At 55.5% G+C, this 20,597-nt stretch overlaps 1 protein-coding gene across 1 annotated transcript; it reads left to right on the plus strand.

Annotated features, from left to right (window-relative positions):
* The first annotated feature begins 238 nt into the window (after positions 1–238).
* On the plus strand, positions 239–13,117 carry TRIM63 (tripartite motif containing 63). Its single transcript, XM_051856858.3, has 9 exons — positions 239–696; positions 1,422–1,594; positions 5,096–5,264; positions 5,995–6,090; positions 7,118–7,351; positions 8,071–8,093; positions 8,409–8,533; positions 11,108–11,182; positions 12,563–13,117. The coding sequence occupies exons 1-9, from the start codon at positions 538–540 to the stop codon at positions 12,571–12,573; spliced, it is 1,065 nt and encodes a 354-aa protein (XP_051712818.1). The 5' UTR covers positions 239–537; the 3' UTR covers positions 12,574–13,117.
* Positions 13,118–20,597: the final 7,480 nt, after the last annotated feature.

Here is a 20,597-nt window from a genome sequence, read left to right on the forward strand (position 1 = left end):
AGGCTCAGAGAGGGGCGGCCCTGTCCCTTATCTTGAGAGCTGCCCAGGACTCCAGGGGAGTGGCAGGCACTGATTTACGTTAATGAGGGGGACAGTGACTATGAACCCCTGAATCCCCGAGGTCCCCTCCCTGGATCCCATCCCTGGCCCAGCAGCCTAGCTAGGGGGACCCAGTTTCTGGAGGGAACTCTGGGTACCCATGCCCCCGCCAGGCTGCCTCCGAACAGGTTGTTCTTGTTTTCGACCCCCCATGCCCGGGGAACAGCGATTGCTCAGGCTTGCGTGTGATCTGAGAGGGCCGCGTCTCCCAGGCTTGGAAGAAACTCAAGCCCCACCGCGCACTTGGCATCGGAATGCTCAGCTGGTCCCCTCCCGGGCTCATGTGACCGAGACCCAGCTATAAATACCAGAGGGGCCCCAGTCCCGGACAGAATTCAGACGCGGGGAGAAGAAGGCCGAGAGATTCCGAGCGGGTGTTTGTGACAAAGGCACAGGTCTCCGGAGCCAGCAGGTGGAGGAGGCAGCCACCCCAACGTTATGGATTACAAGTCGGGCCTGATCCAGGATGGCAGCCCCATGGAGAACCTGGAGAAGCAGCTGATCTGTCCCATCTGCCTGGAGATGTTCACCAAGCCGGTGGTCATCCTGCCGTGTCAGCACAACCTCTGCCGCAAGTGTGCCAACGACATCTTCCAGGTCGGTGCTGGCCATGGCCGCTCCTGGGTCCCTGGGCGGCAACTCGGCGGCCCTTTGCTCTTAGCCGAAGGCCCTGCAATGCGAGCTGATTCTTTCCGCTTCCGAGTGATCCCCTGTGGAGGCCTCTGGCCTGGGCTGGGGCTGGGGCGGTGGCTCTGGCGGCCCCGCTGCCTCTCCATGACGCATGTGTCCCTCCCAGCCTGTCCACAGCTCCCCCGCCTGCCCTGGGCCCGCTGAGGACTGAGAGTCAAATGCCTCAAGTGATAAGGGGGAGGCAGGCAGAGAGGGGAGAGAAACCAGACCCCTGGGGCCCGGCCAGCGCCACAGTGGCAGGGGGCCCGGAGCTGTGGGAGGAGGGGGACGGGCAGGCACGAGGCCTAGAGGGCCCCCCCACCGAGGCTGTCCTCTTCAAGGTGGGAGCCGGAGGGGCTCTAGGGAGGTCTGGCAGGCAGGCAGGACCCAGCGGTCCCCAGGAGCACCGTCTCCAATGCCCCTTCACTGCTTCACCTTTGCCCTAATTATAGCACCCATTTCTTGAGTGGGCAAACTGAGGTTTTGAGAGAGAAAGTCACTGCCCAGGGTCAGGCAGAGACGGAAGCCAGGCCTGCTGACTGCTCGGGGGCTCTCCGGGCAGGGGTCTGTTCTCACCTCAAGAGCGGGAGAGACTCAAGAGGGAAGGGGCTGAGGAGGGAGCACTGGCCTCACCTCTACCTTGGCCACCGCAGGCCGCAAATCCTTACTGGACCAACCGGAGCGGCACGGTGTCCATGTCCGGCGGCCGTTTCCGCTGCCCGTCCTGCCGCCACGAGGTGGTCATGGACCGGCACGGCGTGTACGGGCTGCAGAGGAACCTGCTGGTGGAGAACATCATTGACATCTACAAGCAAGAGTGCTCCAGGTCAGCTCGCCGGCCCCGAGACCCTGCCCCCAGAACCCGCCACTAGGGACCCCTCGGGCTGCACTGCCGGGGGAGATGGGAAGCGAGAGGGAGGGACAGGCCTGGGACCTGTGAGGTGGCCGGCTGGGCAGGGAGAGTGCCCAGTGACAACATAGCCAGGAGCTGCAGCGATGGCTACATTGTCTCCCTTGCCAGCCCTGGGGAGGCTCTGCCTGCCTCGCAGCCACCCTGTAGACCGGGAGGGACTTCTGTAATCCCCAAGAAGCCAAGTCAGTGACTCAAGGCTTCCCAGCCGAGAAGGGGGCGAGCTGGGGCTGAGCCTGGCCCATCGGGTGCTGAGTCTCCCTGTTAATAAGAGAGGCAGCATCTGTGAGTGGTGGGGCCGGCTGGAGACACAGCCGCTGCCGGGAGAGCGGTACAAATGAGGACATCCTGACACCACTCCCAGCTGCTGACCTCACAGCCTTTTTGGTCTAAAACCTCCACCAAGCACGTGGCAGCAGGCAGTGGCCTGCCCAGAGGTGCTGCCAACCATGCCCGCGGAGGAAGAGCCCTGGCCTGGGGCCTGTGATGGCCGCTCTGCCCCGTTGTTAATGCATTAAGTGGCCGAAGCGTGGCTGTGACTGTGGGCTAGGACACCGATGGGCAATGTGACACAGTCAAGTGCTCCCTGAGCACACGCTGTGCTCAGGCACTGTCCGGAGTACTTCCTGTCTCAGTCACTCTGTGAGGCATTCGCAGCTCCATTTTCCTATAAGGAAACGGAGGCTCAGAGAGGGTCGGAGATTTTCCCAAGGCCACACAGCTAGAAGAGAGAAGGTGTGACTGACTCCATGGTGAATGTGCTTTTTTCGTTTTAAAAATAATGTATTTATTTGAGAGAGAGAGAGAGAACACATTCCCATCTGCTGGTTCATGCGTGAAATGCCCAGCGGGGGCTGAGTTGGAGCTGAATCTGGGAGCCCAGAACTTAATCTGGGTCTCCTACGTGGGTGGCAGGAGCCCAATTACTTGAGTCATCAGCACAGCTTCCCGGGTCTGCATCGTAGGAGCCCGCGTCAGGAGCTGGAGCCGAGGATCCACCTGAGAACTCAGCTAGGGGGAGCAGGTGTCCCGAATGCCGGGCTCAGTGCCTGTGCCTGGTGCATATTCCTCACCGCTGGTCTAGATTGTGGCTACAGGATGCACACGGGCTGTGGGTCGCTATAAAAGTAGTCCAATCTGTATTGCATGGGAATACCAGCCCCCTCGGGGAGCACCTCCGCTGAGCGCGCTGTGTCGGAGCCCCTGAGGCCTCTCCAAGGGGAGGAGCGTCACAGCCGCTGCGCTTTCCTGGGGCTCTGCTCTGTGCTGGGCACTTCCTGTTCCCGCAGAGAGCTTCGGCAATTCTTCCTCCTGTCGGAGGAAACCAAACCCAGAGGAGCCAAGCAACTTGCTCCAACGGTCTGGACGGAAGCCAGAGGGAAGGATGGGCACCCAAGGGTCAGGGGTCACAGCTTGTCTCTGTGCACCACTGCTGGCCCCAGGGCTCCTCTCCCAGGGCCGGGAGACCCCTACCAGCATGCAGGCCCTGGGCGGCAAGATGCAAGAAGACAAGTCTGGCCAGGGGCTTCTTTAAGAACTGCGGGGGGAGGACAGAAAGCTGGGCTGTGGGCAGTCGTGCAGGCTGTTGGAGGTGAGCCCTTGACACTGAGAGGGAGTTGTCTCCATCCGACACTTGGGAATCAGAAGTGGCGTGGATACGGCGCTGGCTCTAAATGAGTATGTAGGCCAGTTGAGGAGGTAAGATCTGGACTCAAAAAAAAAAAAAAAAATCAAACGTACATGCCATCACTGTGGCTCAGAGGCTTGGGCCACCGCTTACAGTGCCAGCATACCATATCACAGCTCTGTCCGAATCCTGGCTGCTTTGTTTCCAATCCAGCTCCCAGCTCATGAGCCTGGGAAGACAGCGGAAGATGGCCCACGTACTTGGGCCCCTGCACCCACATGGGAGACCCAGAAGCTCCTGGCTCTTGGCTTAGGCCTGGTCCAGACCTAGCTGTTGCATACCATTTGGGGAGTGAACCAGCAGATGGAAGACCTCTCTCTCTCTCTCTCTTTCAGTTGCTCTGCCCCTCAAACAACTACATCTTAAAAAAAAAAAAAAAATAGAACCCAGGTTAGGAAGGATGGGGCTGTTGGAGGCCAGGGCCTGACCTGGGGACACCCTCATGGTGTGCTTACTGGTGAAGCCCTTTGACTTGTATTTAATCACTACCTCCTGGGCACCAGGCACTGTACACTGTCGACTCTGGGAGGGAGGAAACAGGTGAGTTTCCCGATGGAGGTTACAGCCTGCTGGATTAAATACAGAATTCAGTGAGGCCATTAGGATAAACACCCCAGCTCTCAGTGAGCAGGAGCCACCAGGAGCCATGGGGACTATAATTAGAGCGAGCGGGCTCTGGCCTGCCCTGCCCTGCCCTGCCCTTATGTGCCTGGTGACCTTGGGCAAGTCAGTTCACTTCTCTGGGACCCAGCTTCCTCCTGCTTCAAACCTCTTCATCTGCTGATCCTCCCCAACGTCCGCTGCCCTGACAGAGCCGGGGGCTGACTCCAGCACTAGAGTTTGGGTCCCAGGATGTGGGGACATGTGTGATGTCACTGGCTTCCCTGGGCTTGAGTCCCCAGAGGATGAAAGGAAAAGGTTTGGGGCTTGTGTTCTGGCACAACTGCCTGTGGTGTCAGCAGCCCTATGGGTGCCAGTTCAAGTCCTGGCTGCTCCGCTTTTGATCCAGCTCCCTGCTGATTCACCTGGGAAGGCAGCAGAGGGTGGCCCAAGTGCTTGGGCTCCTGCACCTGTGTGGGAGACTTGGGTGGAGCTCCTGGCTCCTGGATTTGGCCTAGATCAGCCCCAACCATTGTGGCCATTTGGGGAGTAAACCAGAGAATAGAGGGTCTCTCTGTCTCTCCTTTTCTCTCTGTCACTCTGCATTTCAAACAAACAAAATAAATCTCTTTTTTTAAGATTTATTTATTTTATTTGAAAGTCAGGGTTACACAGAGAGAGAACGAGAGGCAGAGAGAGAAAGAGAGGTCTTCCATCTGCTGGTTCACTCCTCATTGGCTGCAATGGCTGAAGCTGTGCAAATCCGAAGCCAGAAGCCAGGAGCCAGGAGCTTCTTCCTGGTCTCCCACCTGGGTGCAGGGGCCCAGGCACTTGGGCCATCTTCTACTGCTTTTCCAGGCCATAGCAGAGAGCTGGATTGGAAGTAGAGCAGCCGGGTCTCGAACCAGCACCCATATGGAATGCTGGTACTGCATGCAGCAGCTTTACCTGCTATGCCACAGCACTGGCCCCTAATATAAATCTTAAAAAAAAAAAAAAAAAAAGGGAAAGGTTTGGAGGCCTCCAACCACTGAGAGCCCAGGGACAGAACTGGAGTGAGCTCCAGTGACCAGAGCCGGGCTGAGACGGTCCCCCAAAGCCCCCGTGACCTGTGACGGTTCTCCTTTCAGTCGGCCCCTGCAGAAGGGCAGTCACCCCATGTGCAAGGAACACGAAGACGAGAAAATCAACATCTACTGCCTCACGTGTGAGACGCCCACGTGCTCCATGTGCAAGGTGTTTGGAGCCCACCAGGCCTGCGAGGTGGCCCCGCTGCAGAGCGTCTTCCAGGGCCAAAAGGTACCGGCTGCAGCCGCTGCTGCCCACAGCCTGGGCCTGCAGAGCAGGACCTGCTGGTTCAGGAGGCAGATCTGCTGAGCCGGCCTTTCAGGAATAATCCTGGGGAGGGACTGTCCCGGCTGCAGGGACAGCAGCCGCGGCCTCCCTGGGGGCGCTGACTGAGCTCATGGGTTATACTTAGAGCCACTTGCAAGCACCTGGGTGTGGCCAAAGGCGGAGTCAGACCCCAGGGCCCTCTCAGGCCACACTTCTGGGCCCCAGATTTCACATTCCCCTGCAGCGGGAGGCAGCTGGGAGCCCTCTCCCCGGGTGCAGGGCCGTGGCAGCCCTCCCAGCATGCCCATGCCGTCAGCTGCAGCTCCACCCCTCTGCTCTCCTCCCCACTCCCTCTCTGCTCCCAGTCTCTCCCCCACCACCCTCTGCATGCAGTTCTTGTCTTCGTCCCAATTTACTTAGAACAAGCCCTTCTTCAAGGGCCAGTTCCTTGCTGTGTGTTTTGGGCAGCTCAATCCCCTTCTCTGGGCTATGCCAATAAAACAAAAGACGCAGTAGCTCTTCTTTGACAGTCTCTGCTCTAGACCTGGGCTGCACCCTAGAAGAGGGGCCACACCCCTCCCGGGGGCTTTTTCCGGCAGAGCAGGGTGAGGGTGCTGCGGCCGCCGCCACACCCGAGCAGGTGGTCCTGAGTCTATTTCTGTCCGTCCCCTGCCGGTCCCCTCCTCCCGTGCAGACGGAGCTGAGTAACTGCATCTCCATGCTGGTGGCCGGGAATGACCGTGTGCAGACCATCATTACCCAGCTGGAAGACTCCTGTCGAGTGACCAAGGTGAGGGGACAGAGTGGCCTCGCCCTGGGGCTGAGGCCTTGCGGTGCAGCCCGCTCTCCGGCGAAGGCTCATGCTTGGGTTGGGACTAGAGGTTGGGGCCTGGAGCGTGGGGTGGCTGCGTGGGGATAGGAACAAGGGACTCACCGGTCCATCCATGCACTCAACAGATGTTTCTGGGGCATGGCCTGGTTTCAGGCCTCGACCCACGCCCTGGGGATGGGGGAGAGGGGCAGTGATCAAGACAGACTTGGTCCGTGAGCTCAGGGACCGTCCTGCCAGTAGTTCCCAGGGTGTGCTCAGTGCTAGCAGCTCACACAGCCCTGTTCTCCAGTGCTTCTCAAACGCTAACGTGCACACAAAACGGTGGGCTTTCCGCTCCGCGTCCCCCACAAGCTCCAGGGCTGCCCAGCTGTGGGGTTCAGGGAGGGCGGGAGGGCAGGAGGGAGCTTCTCCAGCTCCGGGAAGGCTCGTGGGAGGTTCCTCTGGCCCTGAGAGGGGACCTGGAGGAGAGACAGGGGCACGAAGGCGCACTGAGAGGAGGGGGTGGAGCTCTGTGATCACCCACCAGCGGCTCCCAGGCCGACGAGCTGGCTAGGATTGTGCCCATTCTTCAGGAAAGAAAGCCGGGACAGAGCATCCGAGTTGGGTGAGGCGGCTGCCGGGGGCAGGGCTGCCCTCCCACCTCTTCCAGGGCCCCATGGCGCGCAGCTGCCCGATCCAGACTTGGCCCTAGAATGGAGGGAGGGACGAGTGTGACGTGGGGCACACCAAGGGCCCAGGGTCTGTGCTGCCACGTGACCCCAGAGTCCCTTGTTGTGAAGAAGGGGCAGCTGTCTCCATGGCACCAGCCTCCACGTGTTACGCGGCTGGCCGTGGCACCTCATAGCTGCCGGCTTCTGGTGAAGCCTTTGTCTCCTCTTCCGTGAAAGGGGGCGGTAGGGAGATCTCTTCACCAGTCCCAGGAAGAGAGTGCTGGGGTGGGGAGCAAGGACCCCACGGGCGTGACGGCGATGTTGCTGTCCCCCAGGAGAACAGCCACCGCGTGAAAGAGGAGCTGAGCCGCAAGTTCGACGTCCTGTACACCGTCCTGGACGAGAAGAAGAGTGAGCTGCTGCAGCGCATCACGCAGGAGCAGGAGGGGAAGCTCAGCTTCCTGGAGGCCCTCATCCTGCAGTACCGGGAGCAGCTCGACAAGTCCACGAAGCTGGTGGAGACGGCCATCCAGTCCCTGGACGAGCCTGGCGGGGCCACCTTCCTCATGGTGAGCGAGGCTAGGAGGGGTGCTGTCTAAGGTTCTGCTTGTGCACCTCCACCGACCACTTATGTGCCCCTAGACAAGCCCTCTACAACGCTGGGAGTCTCGGCTTTCCTATCTGTAAAATGGGCACGCAGCGCTCCCCACCTTTCTCTTGCTGATTTTATGAAGATGAAATAAGAGGATGCTAATGAAATGGCTTTTCCAGCCACCAAGGGCTTGCCCCACATAGACTACTGAGTGACGGCTTGCTGCAGGCCAGGGGACGAGGAGGCGGCACGGCTGCACCCCGCAAGTTCTTGCTGGGGAAGACAGAGAAGGCCCGGCTCTAAGACTCAGAGTTCAGTTCAGTAAAAACTTTCGTGGGCCAGCCTTTGTGCCAAATGCTGGGTACGGGGGGGTGCCTGCGATAGGATTCTCATCTTGGCGATTTCAGGATTTAGCAGGCTTTGAGCTGAGGCCCAGAACCAAGCTCCCACCCAGACGGCAGGGCAGGGTGTGCATGCACAGGGTGTGTGGGGGTGTTGTTTCTAGAGTGATGACCAAGGCCTGTGCAGACCGTGAACCAATGGAGAGAATCCAGCTTCTAGCAGCCCCGGGTGGGGAGCAGGGCAGAAGTGGGTAGGGAATGGCACCAGGTGTCCATCTCCAACACCGGGTCCCTTGGGCTGAGTTCCTGCTTTTTTGGCAATCCTAACCCTTTGTTCTCTCTCCCCCCTCCACAGAGTGCCAAGCAACTCATCAAAAGGTCAGTGTCTGCCCAGGGGCTGTGACCCAAGCCCCCAGCTCCCAGCAGGGTCTCTGACTTCTGTCCGATGCCCCACACCCTGCCCCAGTGCGTTAGGTCTGTGGTGAGGGTCTTACCCTAGCCTGGATATCCTGGTCTTGGTGTCCCTACTGTTCTACTTGAGACTGGAGAGGGGGCACTGCCTCCTGGCTGGGGGCCTCTGGGTGGCAGGCAGTAGGGGGTGGGCACAGCTCATGCACCCGGGGTGTTGGAGCTAAGACTGCCCTTCCTGTCCTGAGCCCTGAGATCACAGCTCCATCTCTGTCTCGCCCACAGCATTGTGGAAGCTTCCAAGGGTTGCCAGCTGGGGAAGACAGAGCAGGGCTTTGAAAACATGGACTACTTCACCTTGGACTTGGAGCACATAGCAGACGCCCTGAGGGCCATCGACTTTGGGACAGGTAAAGTGATGGCTCCATTTGGCTGTTTAACTTGCTTGGCCCCTGACAGCCAGCATTCCTCCCACTGAGCCCCTTAGGGAGGCAGATGGACTACCAAAGAGCCCCAGATTTCACCTGACTCATGCAGGCAACTTCTGGATGAACCAGAGCCTCGCACCGTGCCTGGAGCACAAGCATAGCTCTGTGACTGATGTACAGATCCATGGTGCGAAGCATCATGGGAAGAGCCCAGGGTCTGCAATCAGACAGACCTGAGTTCAAATCCTGGTGCTGGCCATCCACCTCTCTGTGCTTCGTAGCCTAATTTTAGAAATTAGGTCAGGTGTGGGCATTCGGCTTAGGGGTTGGGACACCTGCAGCCCACACTGGAGGGCCTGGGTTCGAGTTCCAGCTCCAGCTCCCGACTCCAGCTTCCTGCTAAAGCAGACTCTGGGAGGCAGCAGTAATGGTCCAAGTGATTGGGTTCCTGCCACCCTGTGGGAGACCTGGATTGGGTTCCTGGCTCCCGACTTTGGTCCTGGTTTGGGGGTTATTGTGGGTATTTGAGGAGTAGGCCAGTGGATAGGAGCTCTGTCTGCCTCTCAATAAAATAAAATAAAATAAAATAAAATAAAATAAAATAAAATAATTAGGCTAACCGTGCCCCACGGAGCAGGCCAGGTATTTGCCAAGACACAGCTTGGGATGCCTGCATCCTTTATTGGAGAGCCTGGGTTTGGGTCCTGGCTCTTCTTGCTAGCGTGCCCCCTGTGAGGCAGTAGATGACGGCTTAAGTACTTGGGTCTCTGCCACCCACATGGGGGACCTGGACTGAGTCCGCAGCTCCTGGCTTTGACCTGGCCCAGCCCCGCCTACTGCAGGCACTTGAGAAGTGAACTAGCAGATGGGAGTTCTCTCTGTCTCTGTTTCTCCCTCTCTCTCTGCTTCTGAAATAAAAATAAACAAGTAAACATTTTGCGAAGTGAGCTCTCCAATAATGATTGGTTGGTATTGTCGCAGACATTGCTGCAGAAGGGTTTTGTGGGGTCTGAGATGTCTAGGAGTTACTGCCTACAGCCAGCCTCAGCCTCAGCTTCCAAGTGTCGCCTCGCTACAGTGTCTTCCTTTCTCTTCATAATGCCTTTTCCACAGAGTGCCTGTAAGAATTTTAATAATGTAACTGAAACAATAAGGGGGGAAATTAGGGAACCAGATAAAGAGCAAACATGTTAGTGCTGAAGTTTCTAGAGCTGTAATACAGCTTTTGAGCAACAGAGCGAGGGCCGATGCGATTCTGCTACGTGACCCATTGGTCCGAGAGGCAATGACCAGGGGAGGGGGGGGAGGAGGCAGAGGTGTGCAGGAGCAGGGACCAAGTGAGAAAGAGAAAGGCCTCTCGGTGCCCCCTTCATGGATTCCACTCCTGAACCCCAGACACACGCCTGGGGAGGAACAAAGCTGCGATCCCTGTGGCCTTGGGCACACCTCTGGCTGCAGGGCGTGCTCCACGCTGGCCTCCCTGGGCTGACATTCGCGAGTGGGTCACTCTGCGTGAACCCAATACCGCGAAGATCTGTGCTGCCCTGCGTAATCTCTCTGAGCCTCAGTTTCCTCAAAGGTGAAATGGGGAGAGGACCAACAGCTACCATTGTTGCCATGTCCACATCCCAGGCACGGAGCCCTTGACGTAAACTCCGCCATGCGATAAACTGCGTAAGATAGGTTCTTCATCGTCCCCATTTCATAGCCGGGGAGACCGAAGCCCAGAGAGAGTGAGTAATGGGCAGGGCGGCGCGGCTGGTGAGCGGCCCGCGTGCATTCCCGCCAGCTCTCAAGCTTCCAGGGAGGCTCCCAGGACACTGCGCATCCCATCCCGCAGTGAGCGCTCAGCAAACGCTGTTGTAAGTGACTGTGATCAGTGAGTCGGTCGACAACCACACAGCTCCCTGGGCTATCTCTGATCCCAGGTACTTGGCTGGCATTCAGGCAGTTGTTTTGGAGAAAATGCTGTGACCATGGTGACCCCTCCCAGGGTTCCCCAGGACTAAGGAGGTGGCTTGGGGCAGGGGTGGGGAAAGGGCCTGTTCCCTGCCAGTAGAACTTGAAGGGTGGGAAACGGGACCCAGGCTGCAGCTCTGTCGCCCGTCTACACTGTTGCTCAGCTTCAGGGAGCAATGGAGCACTGATGGCCCCTGCGTGCTCCCCACCCCGTGTGGCCCCTGCGGAGGCTAAGGAATGAGGAAAACGGAGCAGGGTGCTGAGCAAGCCGGCTTCAAGGGCTGAGCGGATTCCCCAGGGACAAGGACTCTGACCCTGCGAATGGAGCTGTTTGGTCCTGCTCTCCGCGGGTGTGGGGTGGGGTGTGTGTGTGTTTGTCTACCTGGGCGATGTGCTAAGTACAAAGTGCACAGCCAGAGTCCTCTCTGCCCACGGGCGGGGCAGGCGACAGGTGCTGCAGCTGCACGGGCACAGGGGAGTGCAGGGAGAGGCAGGTGCAGCGCGGCGGGGGCCAGCCCCTCTCTTGCACACCCGTGGACAGCACGTGCTGGGTGTTGAGGAGCTAGCCCACCCTCACCGGCTTGTTCTTTATCCCAGATGAGGAAGAAGATGAGTTCCTGGAGGAAGAAGACGATCAGGACGAAGAACAGTCCTCAGCAGGGAAGGAAGAAGGTAAGAAATCCATCCTCCTTCATTCATTCATTCATTCATTCATCCCCTCACCCCACAGCAGAGTGAGAAGGCCACTGTGCACCAGGTGCCGCGCTGGACACTGGGGCTCCCAGCATGCATTCTCTTAAAGTCCTGTCTCCTTACCTTTAGAGGGAAAAAAAATCCCCAACTTTGCATAATCAAAAGCATCCCGTTTTACATCTAAATAAGCTTCCTAACCGGCAAGTGCCAAACAGAGGTCAAAGGTGAAAGACTGGGGTCTCACTAGAGAGGCTGGGCCCATGGAGGGCTTTCTTTTTGGCCATTAGTGGCTTTTTTTTTTTTTTTTTTTTTTGGCCATTAGTGTTTAAACTTTTTTTTTTTTAAAGATTTATTTATGTATTTGAAAGTCAGAGGTACAGAGAGGGAGAGACAGAGAGATCTTCCATCTGCTGGTTCGGTCTCCAGATGGTCACAACTGGAGCTGGGCCAGGCCAAAGCCAGGAGCCAGAAGCTTCTTCCAGGTCTCCCATGTGGGGGGCAGGGACCCAGGCACTTGGGCCATCTTTCACTGCTTTTCCCAGGCACTTCAGCAGGGAGCTGGATTGGGAGTGGAGCAGCTGGGACATGAACCAGCACCCAGAGGGGGTGCTAGCATTGCAGGAGGTAGCTTTACCTGCTATGTTACAATGCCAGTCCCTGTTAAAAGTTTCTTAAAATTAGTTGCTAGCATTTTTTAAATTAAGAGATTGCTTTTTAAAGGATTAAAAGAGAAGCAGATTTAAACTAAGAATCTGAATATTCCCACTTCATAGAAAAATTTGGAAAGAGCAGACATTGTTGGAGTTGAGGTTCACCCTCATCCCAGAGAGCTGGCTCTGGGTGGTGGCCTTCCCCTTTAAGTTAGACAAGCTCCCTGCTACTGCACTCTGTCCCACCCCCATCAAAGCTGCCTGCTTCAGAGTCTGCCGGGCCCTGAGCTCACCAGTCTCGCAGAGTTGGGATGAGAGTCCGGGCTCTGAATTGCAGCTCCGCCAAGGGCCAGCTGTGTGATCTGAGAGTCCGGGACTACCCTTCTGTGCGTGGGGGCTCGATGGCCCCATGGACCTCAAAAGGTTATAGCAGGGAGTAAATCGGTCACCCCTAGCCTGGTGTCTGGCGCCTAGGAAGGGTGTGCTTGCTCATGTTATTTTTCAAGCAGTAGTTGTTAGAACTAAATTCCGGTCCTGCTGAAAGATATCCAACAGTGTTTCATAGTTTCAGCCTGGATGTCAGAAGTCAGAGTGTTCAGGCAGCTGAACTCCACTGTGGTGTCAAGAGGAGGGACCACCGTGGGCTGCTAAGCCCAGGGCCCCGGCATCACTGTCTCACCAGTGCCTCTGTGTCTTTTCTTTCCTGCAGGACACCAGTAAGGAGCTGGAGGAGGAGAGACGCTGGAGATGCAGAGACTGGGGAGGGTGGGAATGGGCCAGGGGCCTAGGTGGCAGGCCCAGGGTGGGAGGGGTGGGGGGGGAGGTCTTCTCTGCTCAGAGAGCAGGGAGTAGGTAGGACCCCCCCCAACTGTGTCCAGCAGCCACTGAACCCGGATTGGAAACGTGCTTGAAACCACCACACAGGACACTTTCTTATGTTGGTGCAAAATGGAAGATTTTGTACATTTTTACAATGTGACTTTTTTGTATATACTTGTATACGTATGCCAATTTGGTGCTTTTGTACAGGAATTTTTGTATGATAATGCCTGGTCACGGCGTGACTGGCCATGTCAGACAGAGGGGAAGGAAGCCAGGTCGACAGAGCTGCCCACTTCCTCTCCTTGGTGGGGGGCCTGGGGGCACCTGCAGGCCCAGACCGGGAAAATGTACTGTATTTCAGGGCCATCCCCGAGCTGCGGGCGGGCACTGGCTTTTGTGCTGTCTGTCGTTTCAATAAACGCGCAATGCTCTCTTCCTGTTATTATGGAGGTCTCGGAGGTTCATTCTACCTCTCTTTCTGGAGAGAACTCGGGGTGCATGAACAGAGGCCTGGCAGGTGGGAGAAGGCACTGGCAGGGCTAGGGCTCCGTCCCAGCAAAGCACTTCCCGGTGTGAGCTCCATGGAAAACTGGCCTTGAGATGCGCCTCCAAAAACAGGTTTAGTGTGTTGCGCTCAGCGTCCATCCGGAGACAGAGCCTCAGGGCAAGTTGCGAGGCTTTGGTGGAGGTACAGTCCCGGGGCAGACAGAGGGAAGGAGAAGGGGAGCAAGGAGCCAGTGTGAGGTGTTGCGTAACTGAGCTGGCCCGGCTTCACCAACTCCGCCACGGGTGGCACACTCCTGAGAAGGTCACCAAAAACCGGAACGTGGCAGCCTGTGTTGTGGTGCAGTGGGTTGGGCTACTACCTGCAACACTGGTGGCATCCCATATGTGTGCTGGGTTCAAGTCCTGACTGCTTCACTTCTGACCTGGGAAGGCAGCAGACAATGGCCCGAGGACTTGTCTTGTGCACTTATCATTCATATAGGAGTCTTGGATGAAGTTCCACCTTCCTGCTTCAGCCAGCCCCAGCCCCAAGCCATTGTGGCCAAATGGGGAGTGAACCAGAAGACAGAAGATACTTCTCTCTCTCTCTCTCTCTCTCTCTCTCGTAGCTCTGCCTTTCAAAAAAGTAAAATGAATCTTCAAAACACACAAGCAGGGGGCCAGCATTGTGGCATAGCAGGTAAAGCCACCACCTGCGTCGCTGGCACCCCTGGGGTGCCAGCTCGGGTCCCGGCTGTTCCTCTTCTGATCCAGGTCCCTGCTATGGCCTGAGAAAACAGTAGAAGATGGCCCAAGTGCTTGGACCTCTGCACCCACATGCGATAACCAGAAGAAGCTCCTGACTCCTGGCTTTTTTTTTTTTTTTTTTAATTTATTTATTTGAAAGGCAGAGTTACAGAGAGACAGATGCACAGAAAAAGATAGAGAGAGAGGTCTTCCAGCCGCTGGTTCACTACACAAATGACCGCAATGGCCAGAGCTGTGCTGATCCGAAGCCAGGAGCCAGGAGCTTCTTCTGGGTCTCCCATGAGGGTGCAGGGGCCCAAGCATGGCCATAGCAGAGAGCTGCATCAGAAGAGGAGCAGCCAGGACTCGAACCGGCACCCATATGGGATGCTGGTACCACAGGCAGAGGCTTTGGCCCACCACACCACAGTGCCAGCTCCCCTCCAAGGCCTTAGATTGGTCCAGCTCTGGCCACTGGGGCCATTTGGGGAGTGAACCAACAAATGGAAGATGGATCCCTCTGCTCTCCCTCTCTGTAACTCTACCTTTCAAATAAATAAAATAAATCTTTAAAACACACATGCACACACAATCTTATTCTAAACAGTTCATGAGAGGACTGCACTTCCAGGTGGTGTCACTCGGCCCCTCGGGAAGCTGGTGACTCCCCGACCTGTGTGGTGCCCCAGCGGCTCCACGCTCTGGTGGGGTCAGGCAAGGGAGCCGGAGCTGCTGCCGTTCTCCTCACACAGACCCCATGTCGGGTATTGGAACCGGACTTTCTGTAGGGAAGGCCAGGGCAGACCCCTGCACTGTGGAGCGGCCACAGTGGTGTGAGGCTCTCAGTGGGCAGGGGGCCAAGAGCCTGCGCCTGGGAGGCAGCCATTCGCTAGGGCTGATGCGGTGCGGCCCTCCCCGCTCAGGGAGCACCGCAGACCTGCCGAACAAGGCTGCCAGGAAGGGGACTCTGAGCAGGCCCGTCACACAGGAAGCACCTTCGCTCGGGACGAGGACCACACAATCCGCAGTGCTGGAACAACTGCCTGATCCCGATCCGGACAGCTCCTGACCGCCTCCTCCTCCCTCTCTTCCTCCTCCTCTTCCTCCTCCTCCTCCTTCTTGTTGTTCTTTTTTTTTTTTTTCCTTTTGTGAATTGAATATTTAACCCAGCATTCACGTGACATCCTCCAGCGCTCCTCTCCTATGGAACTCACGCTTAGAAAGTGCTTGAAACTCTCCCACCTCGGTCTGTTTTCGCTTCTGGAAGTTTTTCTAAGACTAACTCAGTCCCTCTCTTTGACTTTTGAGGAATCAAGTTTTAGCTGGCGTTATGGCACAGCAGGTTAAGCCGCTGCCTGAGACACCAGCGTCCCATACAGGCGCTGGTTCCAGTCCCGGCTGCTCCACTTCTGATCCGACTTCCTGCTAATGCACCTGGCAAAGCAGAGGTGAGCTCCCGCCATCCACGTGGGAGACCCTGATCGAGTTCCTGGCTCCTGACTTCGGGCTAGCCCAACCAGGCCTTTGTGGCCATTTGGGAAGCACTGGAAGATTTTTTTACTCTATCTCTGTAACTCTGCCTTTCAAGTAATCAAATGAATCCTGGAAAAAAAAAAAAAAAAAAAGAAGAGGGAATCAGATTTTGCTCTCATTTCCAATCCCTTCTCAAGTGCTAATGTATTTCGATTTTAAAAAATTGTGTAGTAGATAAACAATAAACCACTGTAAGCTACCCAGGCCAAGAAAAACACACTGCCAGCCTGGAAGCCCTCCACGCCCCCTCCCATCACGGCTCCTCCTGCTCTGGGTGGCCTCTGTCTTGTCTGATCTGATGATCGCGTACTCGCTTTTCCTGATCGTGTTCTCTGCTAAAGCGTCCTCCTGTAGGATGGAGGAGACCTGAGGCCAGAAAGCCGGGGCTTTCATCAGCTGGAAGTCACAAGTCACGTGCATCTCAACGCAGGTAGAGCTTCACTGTCAGTTCAAATTCCTGCAAGACAGCTGGGGGTTGCAAATGAGAGGCTCTCTCTGCCACACCGAGCCTCTCTCACTGTCCTTGCACACTAGAGCCCTGGAGGGTGGTGAGAAGAGATCTGAGCCAACAGGCTTCCTGTGGGATCACACTGGCTTCCAGGGGTTTGCAGTGAAGGTTCACTTCCCCCAAATCTCCAGTACTGGGAAGTTAGCTGTATAGAGTTGATGATAAAGGACATTGCAAAGTGTAGAGACGACAAAGAGAGGCAGCAGGCGAGACACACGGACAGGAGCCTGGGGCTACCACGCCTTCTCCAGGTACCTCCATGCATTCAGCTTTCTGGAAGCTCCCCAAACCCCATTTTTTGGTTTTTATGGAGACTCCATTGCATATGCATGAGTGGAACATGGACAACTCTGTAGAACTGAGACTGGATCCAAAGGGTGTCGTCTGTGGCTATGGAGTGGGCAGGGAAGTCCCACAGACCTGCCTGTTTGGATTCTTCCAGGTGTACTCTTTCTCCCTCCTGGGTATGGCAGGACCTCCCAGAACGAGAGTAATTTGTGGCCCAGCAGGGTAAGCCACTGTCTCTGACGCCAGCATACCATATGAGTTCTGACTGCTCCGCTTCTGATCCAGCTCCCTGCTAATGCACCTGGGAAAGCAGCAGAATATGACCCAGGTGCTTGTGCCCCTGCACCTACGTGGGAGGCACAGATGGAATTCTGGGCTTCTGACCTCAGCTTAGGCTCCTCCCCCATTTAAATCCAGCTTTCAAATAAAAATAAATAATTTGTTTAAAAAGTTCATGATTTTACATGCATCATGGGAAAGTATTGCTTTAAAGAAAATTGTTGTTAAAGTTCTTATAAAATGAATATATGTAACAGGGTCTGACTTAAAAATCTGTGTATTGAGAATTTTTTTAAAGCTGTTATTTAATGAATGCAAATTTCATAGGTACAACTTTAAGACTATAGTGGTGGAGCCAGTGCTGTGGCACAGCAGGTTAAAGCCCCAGGTCTGCAGCGCCAGCATCCCACATGGATGCCAGTTCGAGTCCCGGCCGCTCCACTTCCTATTCAGCTCTCTGCTATGGCCTGGGAAAGCAGTAGAAGATGGTCCACATCCTTGGGCCCCTGCATCCACATGGGAGACCCAGAAGAAACTTCAGGCTCCTGGCTTTGGATCGGTGCAACTCTAGCCATTGCAGCCATTTGGGGAGTGAACCAGCAAATGGAAGACCTCTCTCTCTGCCTCTGCCTCTCGTAACTCTGCCTTTCAAATGAATAAATAAATCTTAAAAAAAAAAAGAATATAGTGATTCTTCCCCCCATACCCACCCTCCCACCCCAACTCCCGTCCCACCACCTACTCCCTCTCCCATCTCATTCTTCATTAAGATTCATTTTTAATTAACTTTATATACAGAAGACTAACACTATACTAAGCAAAGATTTCAACAGTTTACACCCATACACACAACATATAAAGTACTGTTTGATAACAAGTTTTGCAGTTAATTCTCACAGTACAACTCATTAAGGACAGAGGTCCTACATGAGAAGTAAGTGCACAGTGACTTCTGTTGTTGATTTAACAATTGACACCTTATTTATGATGTCAGTGATCACCCGAGGCTCTTGCCATCAGCTGCCACTGCCAATGCTATGGAAGCCTTTTGTGACCACAAACTCCATCAGTATTTAGACAAGACCATAAGCAAAGTGGAAGTTCTCTCCTCCCTTCAGAGAAAAGTACATCCTTCTTTGATGGCCCCTTCTTTCCACTGGGGTCTCATTCACAGAGATCCTTCAGGCAGGATTTTTTTTTTTTTTTTTTTTGCCACAGTGTTTTGGCTCCATGCCCGAAATGCTCTCATTTTTTGGCCACATCTGAATGCCTTAAGGACTGATTCTGAGGTCAGAGTGTTACTTAAAGCGATTGTCATTCTATGAATCTGCAGTGTGGACTGCTTCCCATGTGGTACATTCCCTCCTTTTTAATTCTGATATTATTACCAGGCACTTGATGCTATTTATATGATCTCTTTAACACTTAATCCTATCTATATGTTCACTTTAACACTTAATATGGTCACTTTAACAATTAAGGTTGCATTTTTACCACCAATTTTAATAGGATTTGGAGTCCTATGACAAGTTTTAAAACTGTACCCTCATAATTTAAAAAAAAACATTTATTTATTATTTATTTATCTGAAAGGCAGAGATAGAGAGAAGGGAGAGACAAAGAGAGATCTTCCATCTGCTGGTTCACTCACTCCTCAAATGGCAGCAGCAGCCAGGGCTGGGATGGACGGAAGCCAGGTGCCCAAGCTCAGACTCCTTAGCAGCGAGCTGCATCAGAAGTGAGCAGCCAGGTCTTACACCTTGCTCATATGGAATGAGCGTCACAGGCAGCGGCTTAACCCGCCGTGTCACAATGCTGGCCCCATGTGTTGAGAATTTACAATGTGCTTTGCATTAAAGGGAACAAGATATGACACATTTTTGTAAAGTGTAAATGCATTGCCACCAAATAGGTTATAAGTCATCTGAGCATACAGCAGTTTGAAAATGTGAGTACTTCAAAAAATGCAAGAAAAAAGGAATTAATAGATGTTGATTTTGGTGCAAAACCCTTTCGAAATCCTTGAACAGTTTTATAATAGCGGGAATTGCCACAAACATTTTTGAAGACTCCCCGTATGCATCGATTTCAAAAATTGTTTGATAAACTTATACTTTCGTTGCATTTTCCACAAACGTTTTCAAGTATCCTGTACAAGCCACAGCTGAGAAAGCCGAGCAGGAGCTCCTGTGTGTGGCACCCGGCTCACTCCTGTCTGGAAAAGCGGCCAGCCTTTTCGTTGTCTACTTCCTCATTGCAGTTTAGTCCAGAGGTATCGTGTGCCTGGTAGCTGCTGAGAGGAGCTAAAATGGAACAGGTGTGCCAACTCATCTCTCGTCCTGAGGTGTTTATGATCTGGTGGGAGGAGCGGTGAGACTGTGTGAGATGACCAGTGAGCGTGCAGAGGGCATCGCCCCTTGGGAAGCTCAGAAACGTGCAGGCCCCACTCCCATCTGCGGCAGCTGGGCTGGCCGGATGCAGGGACTGTAACCCGCAATTCTTGCCTTCTCCAGGGGCTACTGACCCTCCGACTGCACCTTAAGAAAACCAGGGAGACTGGTGCCGTGGCTCACTAGGCTAATCCTCCACCTGCAGCGCCAGCACCCCGGGTTCTAGTCCTGGTCGGGGCGCCGGATTCTGTCCCGGTTGCCCCTCTTCCAGGCCAGCTCTCTGCTGTGGCCCAGGAGGGCAGTGGAGGATGGCCCAAGTCCTTGGGCCCTGCACCCACATGGGAGACCAGGAAGAAGCACCTGGCTCCTGGCTTCGGATCAGTGGGTGTGCTGGCCACAGTGCACTGGCCGCAGCGGCCACTGGAGGGTGAACCAACAGAAAAGGAAGACCCTTCTCTCCCTTCTCTCTGTCTCTCTCTCTCACTGTCCATCTGCCTGTTAAAAAGAAAAGAAGAGAAGAGAAGAGAAGAGAAGAGAAGAGAAGAGAAGAGAAGAGAAGAGAAGAGAAGAGAAGAGAAGAGAAGAGAAGAGAAGAGAAAAGAAAATCAGGGAGGCTGGCGCCGCAGCTCACTAGGCTAATCCTCCACCTGCGGCACCGGCACTCCGGGTTCTAGTCCCGGTTGGGGCGCCGGTTCTGTCCCGGTTGCTCCTCTTCCAGGCCAGCTCTCTGCTGTGGCCCAGAAAGGCAGTGGAGGATGGCCCAGGTGCTTGGGCCCTGCACCCTCATGGGTGACCAGGAGGAAGAGCCTAGCTCCTGGCTTCAGATTGGTGCAGTGCCCCGGCCGTAGCGGCCATTTGGAAAGTGAAGCAACAGAAGGAAGACCTTTCTCTCTTTCTCTCTCTCTCTCTCTCTCTCTCTCTCTCTCTCTCTAACTCTGCCTGTCCAAAACAAACAAACAAACAACCACCAGGGAATCTGAGACCGCCCACCTCCCCTCTGTGGAAACCCAAGTCAGGCAGGCAAGGCCAGGCCCCACACCCCTGCGCCTTAGGGTGACTCCCGCTGGGGAAGATGCTGAAACAACCACTGGGTGGTGGGGTGAAAGCCAGGGTGGTCGCCAGCCCCCAGGTCTTTCTACAAAAGGGCACCTGTTGGGAGGAGAGGGTCATGGGAGACACTTCAATTGGCTCTGAGCCCAGGTAGGACAAGGGCCAGACCAGTTGCTCCTGGCGGAGACCCTGTCCTCAGACTGGCCGCTTGTAGGGCCTCCTGGACCCCGTGAGTATCTACGGGGAGGCGAGAAAGGCGGTGGCGGTGCAGTCAGTTCTGCTCCGAGGGCGCCCGCGGCCGCTGCCTGACCACACCGGTGTTTGTAGGAGTGGGGACACAGACGAGCGCTTCGGACGCTACACAGAGCCCGTAAGAGGCGCGGACCGGCCACCGCTTCAGGGGCTTGTGTGGGTCGGTCAGTCCCGGGAGGATCCTGCTGCAGACTGGGGCGGGAGCAAACAGAACAAGGGCTGGGGGCACTTCTCCAGGAATCCCGCGCTGGAGACTGCGGCTCAGCCGCCCGCAGTCCGAACCCAGCACCCCGGAGCGGCGGCCGGGCGCAGGTGGCTGCGGGCCCCGGGCGGGCTCAGAAGCCAGGTGCGCAGAGGTCCGGGGCACCGGGACGGCGCCCGGGAATCTG

The sequence above is a fragment of the Oryctolagus cuniculus genome, chromosome 7 (assembly GCF_051225735.1).
Source record: "Oryctolagus cuniculus isolate XC-2025 breed Fujian yellow rabbit chromosome 7, ASM5122573v1, whole genome shotgun sequence".
Classification (NCBI taxonomy): domain Eukaryota; kingdom Metazoa; phylum Chordata; class Mammalia; order Lagomorpha; family Leporidae; genus Oryctolagus; species Oryctolagus cuniculus.

Coding starts and splice junctions, on each gene's coding strand:
- TRIM63 (XM_051856858.3), top strand. CDS start 538: ATGGATTACAAGTCGGGCCTGATCCAGGATGGCAGCCCCATGGAGAAC. Junction 5,265..5,994: donor GCGTCTTCCAGGGCCAAAAG/GTACCGGCTGCA, acceptor CCTCCCGTGCAG/ACGGAGCTGAGTAACTGCAT. Junction 6,091..7,117: donor ACTCCTGTCGAGTGACCAAG/GTGAGGGGACAG, acceptor GCTGTCCCCCAG/GAGAACAGCCACCGCGTGAA.